At 34.2% G+C, this 16,347-nt stretch overlaps 1 protein-coding gene across 2 annotated transcripts in view; it reads right to left on the reverse strand.

Moving 5' to 3' along the window:
• Positions 1-16,347, reverse strand: part of CATSPERD (cation channel sperm associated auxiliary subunit delta) — a 110,358-nt gene that overhangs the window by 56,418 nt on the left and 37,593 nt on the right. For both annotated transcript variants that reach the window (XM_031947786.1, XM_031947785.1), the window contains exons 4-9: positions 13,082-13,154; positions 10,959-11,073; positions 4,460-4,527; positions 3,694-3,807; positions 2,652-2,735; positions 536-686 (exon numbers count right to left, since the gene is read on the reverse strand). In XM_031947786.1, the coding sequence (XP_031803646.1) occupies positions 536-686; positions 2,652-2,735; positions 3,694-3,807; positions 4,460-4,527; positions 10,959-11,073; positions 13,082-13,154 (605 nt within the window). The remainder of the gene's footprint in view (positions 1-535; positions 687-2,651; positions 2,736-3,693; positions 3,808-4,459; positions 4,528-10,958; positions 11,074-13,081; positions 13,155-16,347) is intronic.

Raw genomic sequence — 16,347 nt, forward strand, 5'->3', positions numbered from 1 at the left:
TCTGGTCTGCCAGAGTGGCTGTTACTTTCATGTAAACATGACTGGACAAGATAACTGCCCAAGTCCTTCTTGACTCTCAGATTCTGTGATTTTATGGTGCTCAGTGGGGCACATAACCACCAGCAGCCCAGAAGGAAAGCTCCAGGGAGTCAGTACCATCACCAGAGACAGTTTTACTGTTGATTTTCCCTCTGCCCAGAATAGTGTCTTGCTCCTTAGGAGCACCGACTAAATGATGTTTAGTTGAATGGCATTTCCCTGACACCCAAAAGTTATTTGTTCATTAGCAATTGAAATTGTCAAGTCATTCTACTCCTTGAGTTTAGGAAGATACTGCTTCTCTGCTTATACCATCACCTACCAAATCAATCCATCAAGTCAGTCAAGAAGAAAAAAAATATATCTGTAAGATGTCACTAGAAACTCTTTTTGAATTTCAATGAGTTCATTTCTTTCTAGAAAATATAGTCATCATAAATCACTAATAACTACAAAGAATTTATCATTTTAAAGAATTACTATTATGATAGCTCACCACAGTTATTTGTGAAAAACAGGTGTTTTTCATCCCAGAGAATCAAGTAACCTTTTAAACCTGGAAGATTTATGATGTTAATATGTCCTGACATCTCAAAAGGCATTCCCCAGCTTTCATTTAGAGGGGGTTCTGTATAAACAAACCTTCCCTGAAAGAAAGAAAAAACATAAAATCTTAATTGTTTTTAGAAAATCATGAAATTTGGATGACATTAGTGAGAATCAAAACAAACTGGAAGCAGAAATAAAAGGAGAGGGAAAAGTGTTGTCTGAAGCCAAAAATTTCCTCTACAGTCCCCCAGGGATCCTCAAACTTTTAAAATAGGGGGCCAGTTCACTGTACCTCAGACTGTTGAGGGCTGGACTATAGTAAAAACAAAAACTTTGTTTTGTGAGTCTTTAAATAAAGAAACTTCATAGCCTTGGGTAAGGGGGATAAACAACCTCAGCTGCTGCAGGACCCCTGCATCTAGACCTTTGTTGTTGTGAACCAGAAGCTTGAAATGACAGAGCAAGAAGGGCTCCCTAAATAGGCTCTTCTGGATTTCTGCATCCCATTCCCCCTAAGGGAACAGGGAAAACCGGTGTTCATCTTCAGAGGAAGATAACTGAGTTAAAAAAAAAAAAAAGCTTCTTCTTCTCCAAATGGTAATCTACCCAGAAAGAATTTACAGAATTCATAGAACTCAAAAAAGACTTTAAAAATCAAATTAAGATTGAAGAAACTAAAAACAAACAAGATAAACCCAAGAAAAACAAGAAGAAAAAGATCCAAAGTCTTAAAGAAGAAAATGATTTTTTGAAAATTAGAATTGAGAAACCAGCAAAGTTATAAGAGAACAAGAAATAACAAAACAATATATAAAGAATGAAAAAACAGAAGAAAACGTGAGACATCTCAAGAGAAAATAATAGGTCAAGAGAATAGATCAAGAAAAGAAAACATAAGAATAATTGGACTACCTCAAAACTATGAGAAAAAAAAATGATACAAAAAATAATTAAAGAAAATTGTCCTGAAGTGATATAAGAGGGGAAGGAGAAGAAGGGAAAGAGGAAGAGGAAGTGGAAGGAGTAAGGAAAACGAAAAGTGGGAGGGGGAGGGGAACAAAAAGGGGAAGGGATGAACTGTTTCTTTGTGTGCTTAGCACTGTGTATTTGTGACTCTGGAAAAGAAAGACATCTTGAATATAGTAGATAGGCATAGAAGCAGTATTTTAATTAGAAAGCTCAATTTAGGTATAGGATCCATGAGTCCTGCCGACTTCAGGCCTTCCAATTGGCCTTCTTGACTCAGAGAGGAACAGATTTAGATTAGAACATGGTCCATGGAACAGAACCTACTTTGCCTGGTCCCTTCTAGTGGCACATGTGCTCTGGTTTTGTCAAAGGATGTGCAATCTGCTGTTTGACATGACCAAGTCAGAAATTTGTTTTGCTTGATCAGGCATATTTGGTACAAAGTTATTTCTTCCTTCCCCTCAATGGTATATATAGTTTGTCTGTTTAGTTTTGTTTGCATGCCATCCCCCCCATTAAACTGTTAGCCCCTGGGAAGGAGGAACTTTTACCCGTCTTTGTATGCCAGCACAGAGCCTGGCACATAGAAGGTATTTAATAAATGTTTACTGACTGATTTTGGAATCCTAGTAGAAAGTAGAATGAGTGTAAAGAATTATACTGGGTACTTTTAAGCTATTAACTATAGCAAGTCCAGTTTTCCACAGCTGTTCATGGTTCTCTCTGAGCCCTCTGCATTTTCTTTGGGGCAAAATAAAAGCTATTCTATAGCCTAAATTTGCATTATTACTTTGAGTGCATGAATGAGATCTGGGTCCCTCTACACTCACATCCTTGGAGATTTAGATACTAGCTTTCTCTGAAGATTCTCCAAGAGTAAATTTTGAGTGGGAGCATAATAAAGCAAAGAAATAGTTATTTTTTAGGCTGCTCCTAAGATTGGGCCCAGCCTATGCAATCCCAAAACCATGGCTGAAACAAGTGTCATCCTTCAAAAGTTAACATGAAACAAATGTACAGATGCAAAATTATGAACAATTTGCTTTGCCTCCAGTTACATTCAAATGAATCTTTTCAATCAAAGAGAAACTCACCACTTTACCGTTCCTTAAGAGCATTGCATATTTGGACAAGGAATGAAAGAAAAAGAAACCTTCCAAAATTCCATTAAGGGTTTTCTAAAAGAAAAAAATAATAATAAATGACTAAAGAGTGTCAGCATAAGGGCCTAAATATGAATCATATGCACTAACACTTATAATTTAATTCCAAATTTCCCAATCTGTTAAAATGAAGTAAAGTCTCATCTCAAGGCTCTATTTTGTATAAAAGCATAAAACACAGCAATATAAACAAGCAGGTCAAATATAAAGAAGATAACCAAATACTTCCAACAATAGAATTGCTAAAAGGCAAAGGAATACATAAAACTATTTGTAAAGTAGTGAAGAATTTTGGTCTTGATAGGGAAGACCTCCAGGCATCTTACTAAAACTGAAAAAGGAGGTGAGGGAGGTGAAAAAAAGACTCTGACATGTCACTTAAAAAAAAAAAATCAACCCCAGACCAAAATCTGTATTCATGTGGTTCTGGGAGAGAAAGAATCTTGAATATATTCAAGGCATAGAAGACAGTATTTTAATTAAAAAGATCAGTTTAGGTATAGGATCATTGGACCTTGCTGACTCTAGGCCCTTACATTCTGACCATTTGACTACCTAGTTGCCTCAGAGAGGAACAGATTTAGATGAGAGCATGATCCATGGAACTGAACCTACTCTGCCTGGTCCCTTCCAATGGGTCATGTGCTCTGGTTTTGTCAAAGGATGTGCAATATGCTGTTTGACATGATCAAGTCAGAAATTTATTTTGCTTGACCAGATATATTAGGTACAGAGTTTTTCTCCCTTTCCTATAGGTAATAGGAAAAAAACACAGATTTTTGTTAATTGAAAACAAGGAAATTAGTGTACATGTTCTATTCCTTCTAATTAAACTGTAATCTCTTTAAGAGACTGTTTTTTATTTTGTTTTTTGAGGATTAATTTCTTAATACAAAGTCCCTTGCACAAAGTCAACAAGTAAACAACGTTTGTGGAATTAAATTAAGTTGAATTCTCACCCAATTTAACATACCATTTGTGGTAACTCTAATTTTTCAAAGTGAAATCCCAGACTTTTTGACAAGTATACGTGTGCTTGAGATACATGCTCTCCAGTGGCATATGCTAAAACAAGATTACTTACAGACTGAAAAAAAAGTTATTTGGAGGAAAAAAAAAAGATGTGATTATATTAATATCAGGTAATTTCATTGTTTTATTTCTCTATGTATCTCTTCTAGGGCCTAATAATCTCAAGCCATCCACCATGCTGCTTCCTAAGTAATCTGCTAATGTCATTGACCCTGCCACCCCCAAAGCTTCCTGGGTTCCTCACTGTCTACTGAATAATTTATAAACTTGTGATTTCAGTATTTAAAACCTTCCACAATGCCTGACCATGTCTACCTTCCTACTCATTAATCTCCATTGGCGCCCTCTCAGTATTGAGCAAACCTGTACCCCCTGTTCCATACTGGAGCTCTTATTTTCCTCACATTCCCCACAGGGCTTCAGGGTCCCTCTTTCCTCAGACTTCTTCTGGCACTCTGTTCTGACATTTCCTTAGCTCTTGGTGAACTTTCCTGAGGCTCACAAGGATCTCTTCAAACGTTCCCCTCTTATTCACTGTAAAATTCTTAAAAACAGCCTGTAGTTCTATCCTAGCTTTGTCCTGGCATCTTGAATCAAAGAGAGATTTTGTGATTATTTGCTAAATGAATAAACTAATGAAAGGTGTGTGGCTAAATCATTTAGTTGGTTGGTCTCATACTAATGAAGAATGAAGGTCTTGTACTTACTGTGCAAGAGTAATCATCACTATAGCAACAATACTCTGCATAAATATTTGCAAGGTATTCTTTTGTGTCTGAAAGGGAAATAGGATATAAACTTGAAACCCGAAATTTTTAAAGTTATAAATAAAACACATATTTCTTCTATTGATAAAATAGTCTTTCCAGTGACCTCTTTAAAGCCAGACGTGTATACATGTAACTAGAGTTAAAGCAGTTTCTGCCTGACTCTATTGCCTTATATCTGAATGTTATAGCCCTTTTGCTTTTATTGTATTTATTTATTTATTGTTATAATCCTTTTGCTTTTGGTAGGTCCATTAATTTAATAATAATATAATAATAAATAATTTACTAATAATTTATAATAAATATACTAATTTAACAATGATAATAAATATTTAACAATAGTGTTAATAATAATAAATATAATTAAAGTACATAAAATAATAATACAATTAATAACAATATGATACTTTAATATAGTATCACAATGAATAATATTATTCTGCATTTCACCTAAAAGCTCTAATATTAACCCACTTCCCAACAAGTGGGTTGCTGGAGCTCAGCAACCCAGCTGACAAGAGAGAGGAGAATGTAGTTAATCTCACATAGGATTCTGGAGTGCATCAGATATGCCCAAAAATCAATGGAAAGCACTTTCAACAAAAGTTATCAAAAGAGATTAGACAAAACTCAATTCCTACTTTCAAGGTGTTCACAATAAAAGAGAGATGTGACATATACATTTACAAATATGTGACATATACATATACAAATATGATTAAAAAAAGTATACATGATAATATAAGTGTATGAAAGACCCACAGCATGGGCCATGCACACTCTAGAAGGTGAATGCTGCTTAAAAAGTTTCAGTGAAATTTTCAGGCGAGAAAAGTGGCATTTGACCTGGACGTTAAAAGGATGGGTAAGTCAGATAGAAAAGGAACAGTTTCCTAAACCACTATCTTCTTTTCCTTTCTTTTGAGCAAGAATTAATCTATTAACCAGGTTCCTAAGGGCTTCCTGTGGTTTCTGTTCTGGCGCCATATTGAAAGTCACATGAAAGAAGCACATAGAAAACATGGTATTTTCCCCCTCAAATAGTTTGCATTTGGGGGCAGCTAGGTGGTAGTGAATAGAGCACCAACCCTGAAGTCAGCAGGATCTGAGTTCAAATAAGATCTCAGACACTTAACATTTCCTAGCTGTGTGACCCTGGGCAAGTCATTTAAGTCCCACCGCCCCCCCCCCAAAAAATTTTAATTAATTTTCTACCTAAGACAAAATTTAAGACACATGGAAGAAGAACAAATTTAGCCTCTTCCTTCTGCTTCTTACAAGCTTCTTGATCTTTTTTTTTTTAATTTTAAAAATTTATTTTTTTTATTTATTTATTTAATAGCCTTTTATTTACAGGTTATATGTATGGGTAACTTTACAGCATTAACAATTGCCAAACCTCTTGTTCCAATTTTTTACCTCTTACCCCCCCCCTCCCCCAGATGGCAGGATGACCAGTAGATGTTAAATATATTAAAATATAAATTAGATATACAATAAGTATACATGACCAAACCATTATTTTGCTGTACAAAAAGAATCAGACTCTGAAATATTGTACAATTAGCATGTGAAGGAAATCAAAAATTCAGGTGGGCATAAATATAGGGATTGGGAATTCAATGTAATGGTTTTTAGTCACTTGATCTTCTTTAGATCACTTTGATTTATCTCTAAAGCTGTGAGACTCTGATATTACTTCTCTTACTGAATGACTGGATCAAAGCAATATAATATAAATGTGAGTTATTATTACTCATACTCTTCTCTCTACTTCAAAATACTTAGCTTTTACCCATTGTCCTGCTCCTTCTGTTTCATAGGAAGAGGTTTCTCAAGCCTTCCCCTACTTCTTAATCCACTTAATTCTAGAATCTTGAGTCTCTCCATACAGCTATTAAACTATTAAGAAATTATAGGCAACATTGGAAAGAGAGAAACTTCAGTTGAATGTTGAAGTTGAAAGCCAGATTTGAGAGCTGAAGTGATAAAAAAGGAAGGAGAAGTGACAACTTTAAGATGAACTTCCCAGAGAGTTTGGCTGCTAAAAGAAATATAAAAAGATACCTAAGCAGGGATGAAGTGAAGGGTTTTTTTGAGGATGAAAGAAACATGGGCAGGTTTGTATGCAGTAGGGAAGTAGTCAGTAGTCACTGAAGAGACGTGACAGAGGATGGGAGGAGCAATCTGCCAAAGGAGACAAGATGGAATGGGATCACCTGTGCAATGTAGAGGGGGTGGCCTTGAACAAGAACCCCCTCTTAATTTGAGATCACAGTGAAGGAGACAGCAGCAAAAAGACTTTTGGTTGATATAGGTGAGAAGATAAAATGAATGAAGATAAAATAAAATTTCAGTGAAATATGAGGCAAGCTTTTAAGTTGAAAAGGTGGAGGGGAGTGGAAATCATGGGAAATTTGAGGAGGAATGAAAAATTTTGGAAAATCAATGATGCTGAATGATATAGTGAAATCCATTAGGGAGGTATAAAATGATTTCGCTGCTGCAGCAAGATACTTTTGTGATTTTCTCCAGCTTCATTCAGTAGCCATCACTTGCATTTGAAAGACAGGAGATGGTGGGAATAATCCAAGGCTGAGGCTTCAGAAGACTAGATTGGTTGATAGGCTAGGGGGACAAGCAGTTCAAGAGAAAAGGAAACTTGAGTTGAAATGGTTGAACAAGGAGTCAAAATGGGCAAGCAGGCAATAAGCATTTATTAAGAACTTATATAGTAGGCACTGTGCTAAATGCTGCAGATGCAAAAAGACAGATCCCAATCTCAAGGAGCTTACCTCCCAATTTCTTCTTATCTGCAACCATTGACTTTATCAATCACCCTCTTCTTGATACTTTCTTCCCCCTAAGTTTTCCTGATATTACTTTCTCCTGGTTTTCCTCCTACCTGTCTAACCACTTTTTTTTTTTCAGTCCCCTTTGCTGGATTTTCATCCAGATTGAATTCACTAACCACGGATATCCCTCAAACTCCTCAGCTCCCGTGATTTAATTATCTTTTGCAACCATTGACTTTATCAATCACCCTCTTCTTGATACTTTCTTCCCCCTAAGTTTTCCTGATATTACTTTCTCCTGGTTTTCCTCCTACCTGTCTAACCCCTTTTTTTTTTTTCAGTCCCCTTTGCTGGATTTTCATCCAGATTGAATTCACTAACCACGGATATCCCTCAAACTCCTCAGCTCCCGTGATTTAATTATCTTTATGTAGATTTTCTAATGCCTATTATATAATTTCAACTGGATGTCTCATAAGCATCTTAAATTCGCCATGTTCTCCTCTCCTCCTAATTTCCTCTTACTGTTAAGGGCACCATCATATTCCCAGTCCCTCAGGTTCACAACTTGGATATCATTCCTTACTTTTCCCTCTCTCACCTATCATAATTTGTTGCCAGTGCCATTTGAGTTTCACAACTTTTCTTATTGAAGTTTCTCTCTTCTCTCCTCTCTTCTGATCCTGCCACCCCCTCCAATTTCCCCCCACCCTGGTCCAGGACTTTACCATTTTACTTCTGGATTATTTCAATAACCTGCCTGGTTAGTCTCCTTGCCTCTAATTATCTCCTCACTTCAGTCCATCCTTCTTTCATGATCTTCCTACAGAGCAAATCTATGTCACACACCACCCCACTTCCCACCCCCCACTCTTATAAACTCTAGGGAATCCCTAACACCTCCAGAATTAAATAAAAAATTTTCAGAATCTTTCATAACATGGCCAACTTGCTACTTTTTCAGTATTCTTATATTTTATTCCTTTTCATGTATTTTTTGATCCATTGACACCAGCTTCCTTACTGTTTCCTGACTTTTTAAAAAAAACTTCCTTCAGGTCCCTACTAAAATTCCACTTTCTACATGAAGCTTTTTCCAACCTTTCTTAATTCTAGTTCCTTCCTTCTGCTGATTATTTCCAATTTATCCTGTATATAGAAACTTGCTCATAGATAGCTGTTTGCATGTTATCTGTCTTATTAATCTCTCAGTTCCTTGATAACAGGGACAATTTTTGTTTGTTTGTTTTTTGTATTCCTAAGTCTTCTTAGCACAATATTTGTTGATTTAACTTAACTTGATTTTAGGAAAACATTTAGTCTCCAATTCTGAATTTTTTCTTCAGAGACATGTATGGAACATAATTTTTACTTCATTGTAGCCAATTAAGGGCATATTTAATTTGTCTGCATTAATTTATGAGGTTTTAATACTTTTAACACATTTTAAAGGTACTATGCATAGCTTATAAATATGTATACATTTTTCTATTCCTATTCATTAAATCCAGATAGTTATCATATATAATTTTTAAAAAGTTTAAATCTTATCTTCATTCTTATTTATCTTTTTGTTAGATTTGTCTAAGTCTGAAAAGGATACATTGAGGTCCCAAGTATCATGATATTTATTCTATATCTTTTTTTTTTCTTTAAATATTTAGTTGCTATGCTATTTTTGTGCACGTATATTAAATTTTGGTATTATTTCATTTTTAGGTGCCTAAATTTGATGCAATTTCCACTATTTACTTCTTTCAACAAAGTCCTTTTTTTAACTGCTGCATTCTCTGAAATTATTGCTATTCCTTTTCCTTCGCATATGCTAATGTATAATTTTCTCACAGCTCCTCATTTTTGTCTATAAGAATGTTCATGTTTTAAATGTGTTTCTTGAAAATAACATATAATTGAATTGTTTCCTAATTCATCCCCCTATCCTACTCCTTTTTATGGGTGAGTTTATCCTATTCATGGTTATTGTTAATTGCCTACTTTCCTTAATCACATCTTCTTATATTTTTTTCTTTCTGTATCCTTTTTGTGTCCAGTGAAGAAAGATGTGAAATAGAAGGATTGTGATCAACACTCACAATCTGTCATTGAAGCAGTTTGCTTCCATTTCACTGTCCCAGCCCTTTCTTCTTAACTTCAATCATCAGTTTTTATTTTTCCCTTTAATCCTTCTACAATTTTTCTCTGAACAGTTAAAAAGATTTTTTCCTTATGACTATTACTTTCCCAACTCTACCTTCCCTCTTAAATCCACATTTTCCCACCTATTTTCTTGAGTTTAATACATTTCAAAACATGTGTGCCCATTTAAGATTGTTTCATGTGATATCTACTTCTTTTACTCATTCTATTTCATCTTTCTCATTAGCACTCCAATTGTGAGGAATAGTAAAATTTACCCCCTTCTTCATCAGTTTATATCTAATGTCTTTCTCCCCCTCCCCTTTTTTATTTCATCTCTTAAGATCATCAATATATAACAAAACTATCAAGATCCTCTAGTTGTCTTATCTAACTACTCCTGTGATCCTTGAAATCATTAGGATTCTGAAGGGACCCTTGTCTCTTCTCTTCCTGTTAATGTTAGAATGTTAGCCCTTTATCATTATATAGACCCTTCCAATTGCCCAAATATGCTTCCCTTTCTAGGTTTCCTTTGACACCTAGGTTTGAAATTCAAAATTTCTATGTAGCTCTAGTCATTTTCATCAGGAATGCTTGAAAATCCTTTAGCAATTCTATGAAAGATAGTTTATCTTGCAATCTTACACTCAGGTTATCTTTGGCTATATATGCCTCTGTCTTGTCCCTTTTGGAATATTGTGTTCCAAGATAAAGTAGTCACTTCCAGATTTTATATAATTCTAACCATTTTTTGAAGGGGAATTGTTTGTTTGTTTGGTAATTCAGCAGTTTGTAGCATCTTGCAGTATTTCTTTTCTTTTTTTTTTTTTCTGACCCAAAGTTCTAGATTTTGGCAATGATATTCCCTGGGGGTTTTTGGATGGGTTTTTCAGGAAGTGACTGGTGGATTCTTTCTAATTTTACTTTACTATCTGGATCTAAAAGATCTAGTCAGTTTTCATTTATAACTTCTTAAAACATTTATCCATGTTTTTTATGGAATATGGAATTTTATAATTTATTATATTGGATTTACTTGCTGCCTAGGGGAGAAGGATGGTGGGGAGGGGAAGGAGAAAAATTTGGAACACAAGGTTTTGCAATTCACAAGGTGAATATTGAAAACTATCTTTGCATGTATTTTGAAAATAAAAAAAACTGTTATCAAAATAAAAAATAAAAACATAAAGAAGATGCATGGTTTCTTCTTCCCTGTAGATGAACCTTCCTATAGGTATTGTTTTGTCCTTTTAGAATATGAGTTCCAACAAAGCAGGGAATAAATAACTTTTATATCTGTATCTTTAGTAATTAGCCAGTTCTGAGCTATAAGAGCACAATAATTGGTTTTTTAATTCTTTTGTTTTCAGGCTTTACATCCAGAATAATGGTTGCTAACAAGAGAAGCAAAGTAATTAATCCCTATAAAATAAATAAAATTTCCTATAGTTATAAAATTGTATAGTTCAAATGCATTTTAAAAAGTATTTAAAAATACATACCTAGAATAGCAATCCAGGTATTATCTTCATAATCATAGCCAAAGACATTTCCATTTATTGCTAATAATAATTTTGAAGAAGAAAAAATAGCTGCTGTTACTTTTGGAATTCCAACCTAATAAAGATAATATATATTAGTCATATTCATAATTATGAAAGCAATTTTCTAGACACATATATTCATGACCCTTTTGGCTAATAATATTTGAAAACTTCAGTTCAAATACTGGGTCTAATAATGTTACAACTTTATTTGGACCTCAGTTTTCTCATGTATAAAAGGAGGGAGGACTAACTGATCTCTCATGTCCCATTCAGCTCTGTAGTCTATCATCTGCGATTGATGACATATTTGGGGGTACAGTGAAGACAAAAGGCTGCTTTCCCTAGGCAAAACTTCTCCCCACCATCTGGCCCTGCTGCTGATGTTGTTCTACCCTCCAAATTGGGCTTCCAGACACTATGCCCAGGAGAACCTCCTTTCTTGCTCTTCTGTCATCACTGTTCTCTCACTTATCTTCAGTCTCTCCCATCCTACTGGCTGCTTCCCTTCTCCCTACAAATAGAACCGTGTCTCCATATTCCTCTTTTGATCCATTCCTGCTGGTCATCTTCTCATTCCCTTCTCACTTTTCTGGCTAAACTCCTACAGAAGGCAATCTATAACTGATACATCCACTTTCTCTTCCCTCATTTCTTTAACTCTCTGTAGTATGATGTGACCTCATCATTCAACTGAAAATGACTTCAAAGTTCCTAATGATACCTCATCTATCCTAATGGCCTTTTTCTCAGTGATATTCCTTTTTGCTCTCTTTTGGAACATCATATTCCAAGTTCTCCATTTCTTTAGAGTAGCAATTGCTAAATCACAATTAACTGTGGCTCTGTCATCCTTGAATTCTTTCTTTTTGATGCTTGCAAATTTTTTTTTTAAACCGGGAAGCTCTGGATTTTGACTATGATATTCCTGGGAATTCTTTCTACTTCTGCTTTGTAGAGATCTGGGCTCTTTTAATTTTAAATTTTCTTGAAATAGGATGTTTATATTCTTTGTTTGTTTGTTTGTTTTTTGGTCATGGGAATTGTTTTTTCTCCTTAAATCTATTTTCTAGGCCTATTATTTTTATATGAGATACTTTAAATTTTCTTCTATTTTTTTTTCATATTTTTGACTTTTTAAATATTATTTCTTGTTGTCTCATGAAGTCATGAAGGCTATTTGGTCCGATGTTCAGACAATTTGTTACTTGGGGAAGGTTTTGTACTTCTTATGCCATTCTGTTAATTCCTTTTCTAAATGTTTCTTTCATAGTTCTCATTTCTTTTCCAATTTTTTCTTCATATAATCTCATTTATAGAGACATTTTAAAACTTCTAAAATTCATTTCATTTCTTCTAAAAATTCAATTTGAGTTTGTACCCAAGCTTTGGTTTTCTCTTAAGCTTTATTTGTACATCTTTAAGAATTATTTTCTCTTTCTGTGTTTATTTTTATTTTTAATTTATGAAAGAAAAGAAGCATTTTCATAACTTATTAGAAAAATATTGCCTATGAACCTGCAAATCTACTCTCTTTAAATATATAATAAAGTTATCATGCAAATTTCTTTTCCCCCTTTTTTCCATTAGAACCAGAGAGTAGCCATGTGACACACAAAAAATAATGACATTTTTAAATGGATGTAGCCCTACTGAACACTCATAATTTCCAAACCACATGAAATGAAAAACTATCAAAATATAGAGATTTAATGAAGAGAATCAAAATTATGGAAACAGGAAGAAATACATATAATCCTCATCATCCTGACTTCTTGGAGAGTTGTCCCAAAAATTATTTTAGTGAAAACTTAGAAGGGCCTACATCCAATAATTTTATTCAATCACAAAAATTAATCATTTTACCTACTTGCAAAACAGTCTGACCCACACTAAATGTGAAAGGACAATAAGGGGAAAGCAACTTGACCCAAGAACATTTCTTTCTGAATTTGACTGAACAAAAAGTAGAAGAAACATAATAACTACTCACAAGGATGTAGACGTTCTCTTTTGTAAAGCATTTTTTTCTCCTAACAACCCTATGGATTTTCCCCCAGATTGTTAAATAAAAATATTACCTGAAATGTGTAGGGAATGTTAAGTGGAATTAGGCTTCTACGAAAATTATCTTTAGTTAAAAAAAGTTTAATTCTGGAAGAAACAATAATGAGATAAATTAAGATATTTTCAGCAAAAAAAACTAATTGAAAATCTAGAATAAGATACTACATTTTTTAACATTAGGAACAATTTGGTCTTTAAAAATGAGGTTTTTTTTTTTTAATGTTTTTAGTTTTCACATCACAGTAATTTGCCAATATTCACTTCCCCCCTCCCCCCTTTAATTAGCCTTTTCATATAACAAAGAAAATTAAGTAAACACAACCAATAAATAATAACATCTTATCATAGACATGACATTTTGTTCTATAGTTCCCACTTCTGTGCTAAAAGATGGGTATATTTCATTATCTCTTTTTTTTGGAGCCAAGATTGATCATTACTGTCACTCAGTGTCTGATTTGTCTTAATGAAACCATTTAATTAGAAGAAGATTTTTTGAAAAATTTAAGTGAAATCCTTTAAGTGAAGATCTAACAATACAATTTTGTTCAAACTCTCTTAAATTCACCAAGAGAACATGATAAATGGTATGTGACTAGAAGAAATCATGTGTCTTGGCTAAGTCAATAATACATTATGTGTAAGGTTAGACATATATGCTGGGGTTTTTCCCAGACCTTTGCTGCCATTTCCATGCATAGGCAGCTGGGTGGTACATTGGACAGAGTTCTGGGTGAGAGGCCAGGAAAATCTGTGATCTAATCTAACCTAAAATATTGACTAGGGAAGCTAGTGAGACCTGGGAAAGCTACCTAATCTCTGTTTGATTTAGTTTCTTCATTAGTATAAAGGGATGATAATAATTACATCTACCTTTCAGGACTGTTGTGAGGATCAAATGAGATAATAATTGTAAACTGCTTATTCCAGTTCCTGGAACATAGTAAATGCTATGTAAATGTGATTATTGATTTCACCAACAAAAATATTGTCTCTAGCTTCCCACCTGCTTAGAAAAAGACTTTCTTATATGAATCATTGGAGCATTAAGGTAGAATTTTCCTCCTGTGTAAAAAGAGGAGATTAGACTAAAGGGTCTCTGAATTTCTGTACCAACTCTAAATCCACAACAATTGGGATGGACAAAAAAAAAAAAATCCGGATAAAAAGATCAATAACTTTGGGCACAAGAGCAGAAAGATGGAGAGCTAGACATTGCCTCTGATTTTCCACAGCCTTTCAAATCTCTCCAAACATTAATTATATGTAGAAATCTGGTACAAGTAAAAGTGAAGAGGCAAATAAGGGACATAAAGAAAAGAACCTGTTGATAGCCTGCCTATATTGCATTACACCACAGAAATGTTCATGAAACCAGGGGAAGGGAGGAGGGAGCTAGAAAGGTATATGTGACCTGCCAGAGTCAAATAGAAATCTAGAAATGAAGGGAAGGTTATCCCTGTGACATTAGAAAGAGAAGAGCCTTCAAAGGAGTAGGTGAGGAGTAGGGCATGGAAATGAAATGTGGGGAAAAGAAGGAGGGCTTACTTTGGAAATAGGAAGGTAGCATTGATGTATACACCCATGGTGAAGAGAGACGGTCTGTAAAGAGAGATGGAGACCTTAACACTTGGGGCGGCCTAGAAGAGTGGGTGCTTGAAAAAGTCTGTTCTTCCTATATTGATTGGGAGAAGTGAGGAAGACAGGCAGGGAGAGTTAGAGCCCCTAGGGGAAACTAGAACATGGTGGGGAATAAAACATGGACCCAGGGAGTAAATTTGAGGCAAATATTGTGTAGGTGGAAGTAACCAGGGTTGGAAATAGATCAGTGGTGGGCTGCATAATCTAGGACATGACAGGAGAAAGACACTACCGACAGCATTCTCTCTGATACTTGCAATAACTGACTTTGTTCTGGAAATGAGATACAATGGAAAGGGGGAATCCATGGGGCAACCCCTAAAAAGCAGTGGCAGAAACCTCCTAGAGGGGAGAGTCAAGAATTGTTAACTTGAGAGCTTTGATTGTAAAAGGAAAACAGAGAAAAGAAAGAGACCAAGTAAATACAGGGGTCATAAATTAGAGATTAAGGGTCTAGAGCAGTTAGAAAGAAAACATGAAGAGCAAGAGTGAGAGAAAATTTTTTTGGAAATGGCCAAAAAATTTTTTTTAAAACTAATGAACAGAACTAGTTGGAGGGGAAGAGAAGAGAAGGAAATCTATTTGACTAAAAGTAAAAAGGTGGGGGGAAAAAAAATCACATCAAAAGCAGGATAGAAAAAGGAACTAATAAGCAAAACTTTGATGAGAAAGGAGCAACAAAAAAAGGAGATCATAGGTGAAAGGAAGACGGCCAGAATTATAAGGTCATCTTTAAAAAGTTAAGGCAAAGTAACTAAAGGAATATAATGTATGTTTATAGCACAAAAAGGGGAAACAGCATGACTTGGGATGGGGGAAACGCTATGAGAGATGGAAAAAAATAGAAGACTAATTTGTAATTTTAAATATGAATGGATTAAAAAAATTCAATAAAAATGAAAAAGAACGACATTTAATTAGAAAACAAAACTCTTCAATCTGTTGCTTATAAGAAATAGATTTAAAATGCAAAGATAAATAAAAGTGAAGAGAGGGGGAAATGTATTATGCATTAAGTGAATCCAAAAAATCAAGAGTTGTAAATTATGCTGATAAAGTAAAAACATTCAAAAAAATAAAAAAAATATAAACAAGAAAACCATATTGTACTGAAAGGAATTATAGACAACAAACCAATATCAGCAATAAATGTATGTTCTAAACCTTTAGCATACAAATTCATAAAACAAACAGTCTGAGCTACAAAAAAGATAAACAGTAACATAATGAGGTCAAGAAATTGTCAACTTTGTATAAATCTAACAAAAAGGTAAACGAAAGGAAAGATATGGACCTGAACAAAATGCTGGATTAAATAGAGTTAAAAGATTAATGGCATCTTCTAAATGAGACTGGAAAAGAATATATATTTCTTTACTATATAAAATTTTTGCAAAATTGATCCTCTACTGGGTTACAGAATTATAAAAAAAGTAAAAAGTAAATAGTTAATATAACTTTTATAGACTATAACATACAATAAAAATAGTAATTAGTTATGGAACCACAAAGAAAAGATACAGACTCATATGGAGAATTAACAATGAAAGTGAGTCAAAGAACAAGTCATAGAAACATTTAAAAATCATGTTAAAAAAAAATGATAGGGTAGCTGGATAGCCCTAGAATTCAGGAGAAC

This window comes from Sarcophilus harrisii, chromosome 1 (genome assembly GCF_902635505.1).
Source record: "Sarcophilus harrisii chromosome 1, mSarHar1.11, whole genome shotgun sequence".
Lineage (NCBI taxonomy): Eukaryota > Metazoa > Chordata > Mammalia > Dasyuromorphia > Dasyuridae > Sarcophilus > Sarcophilus harrisii.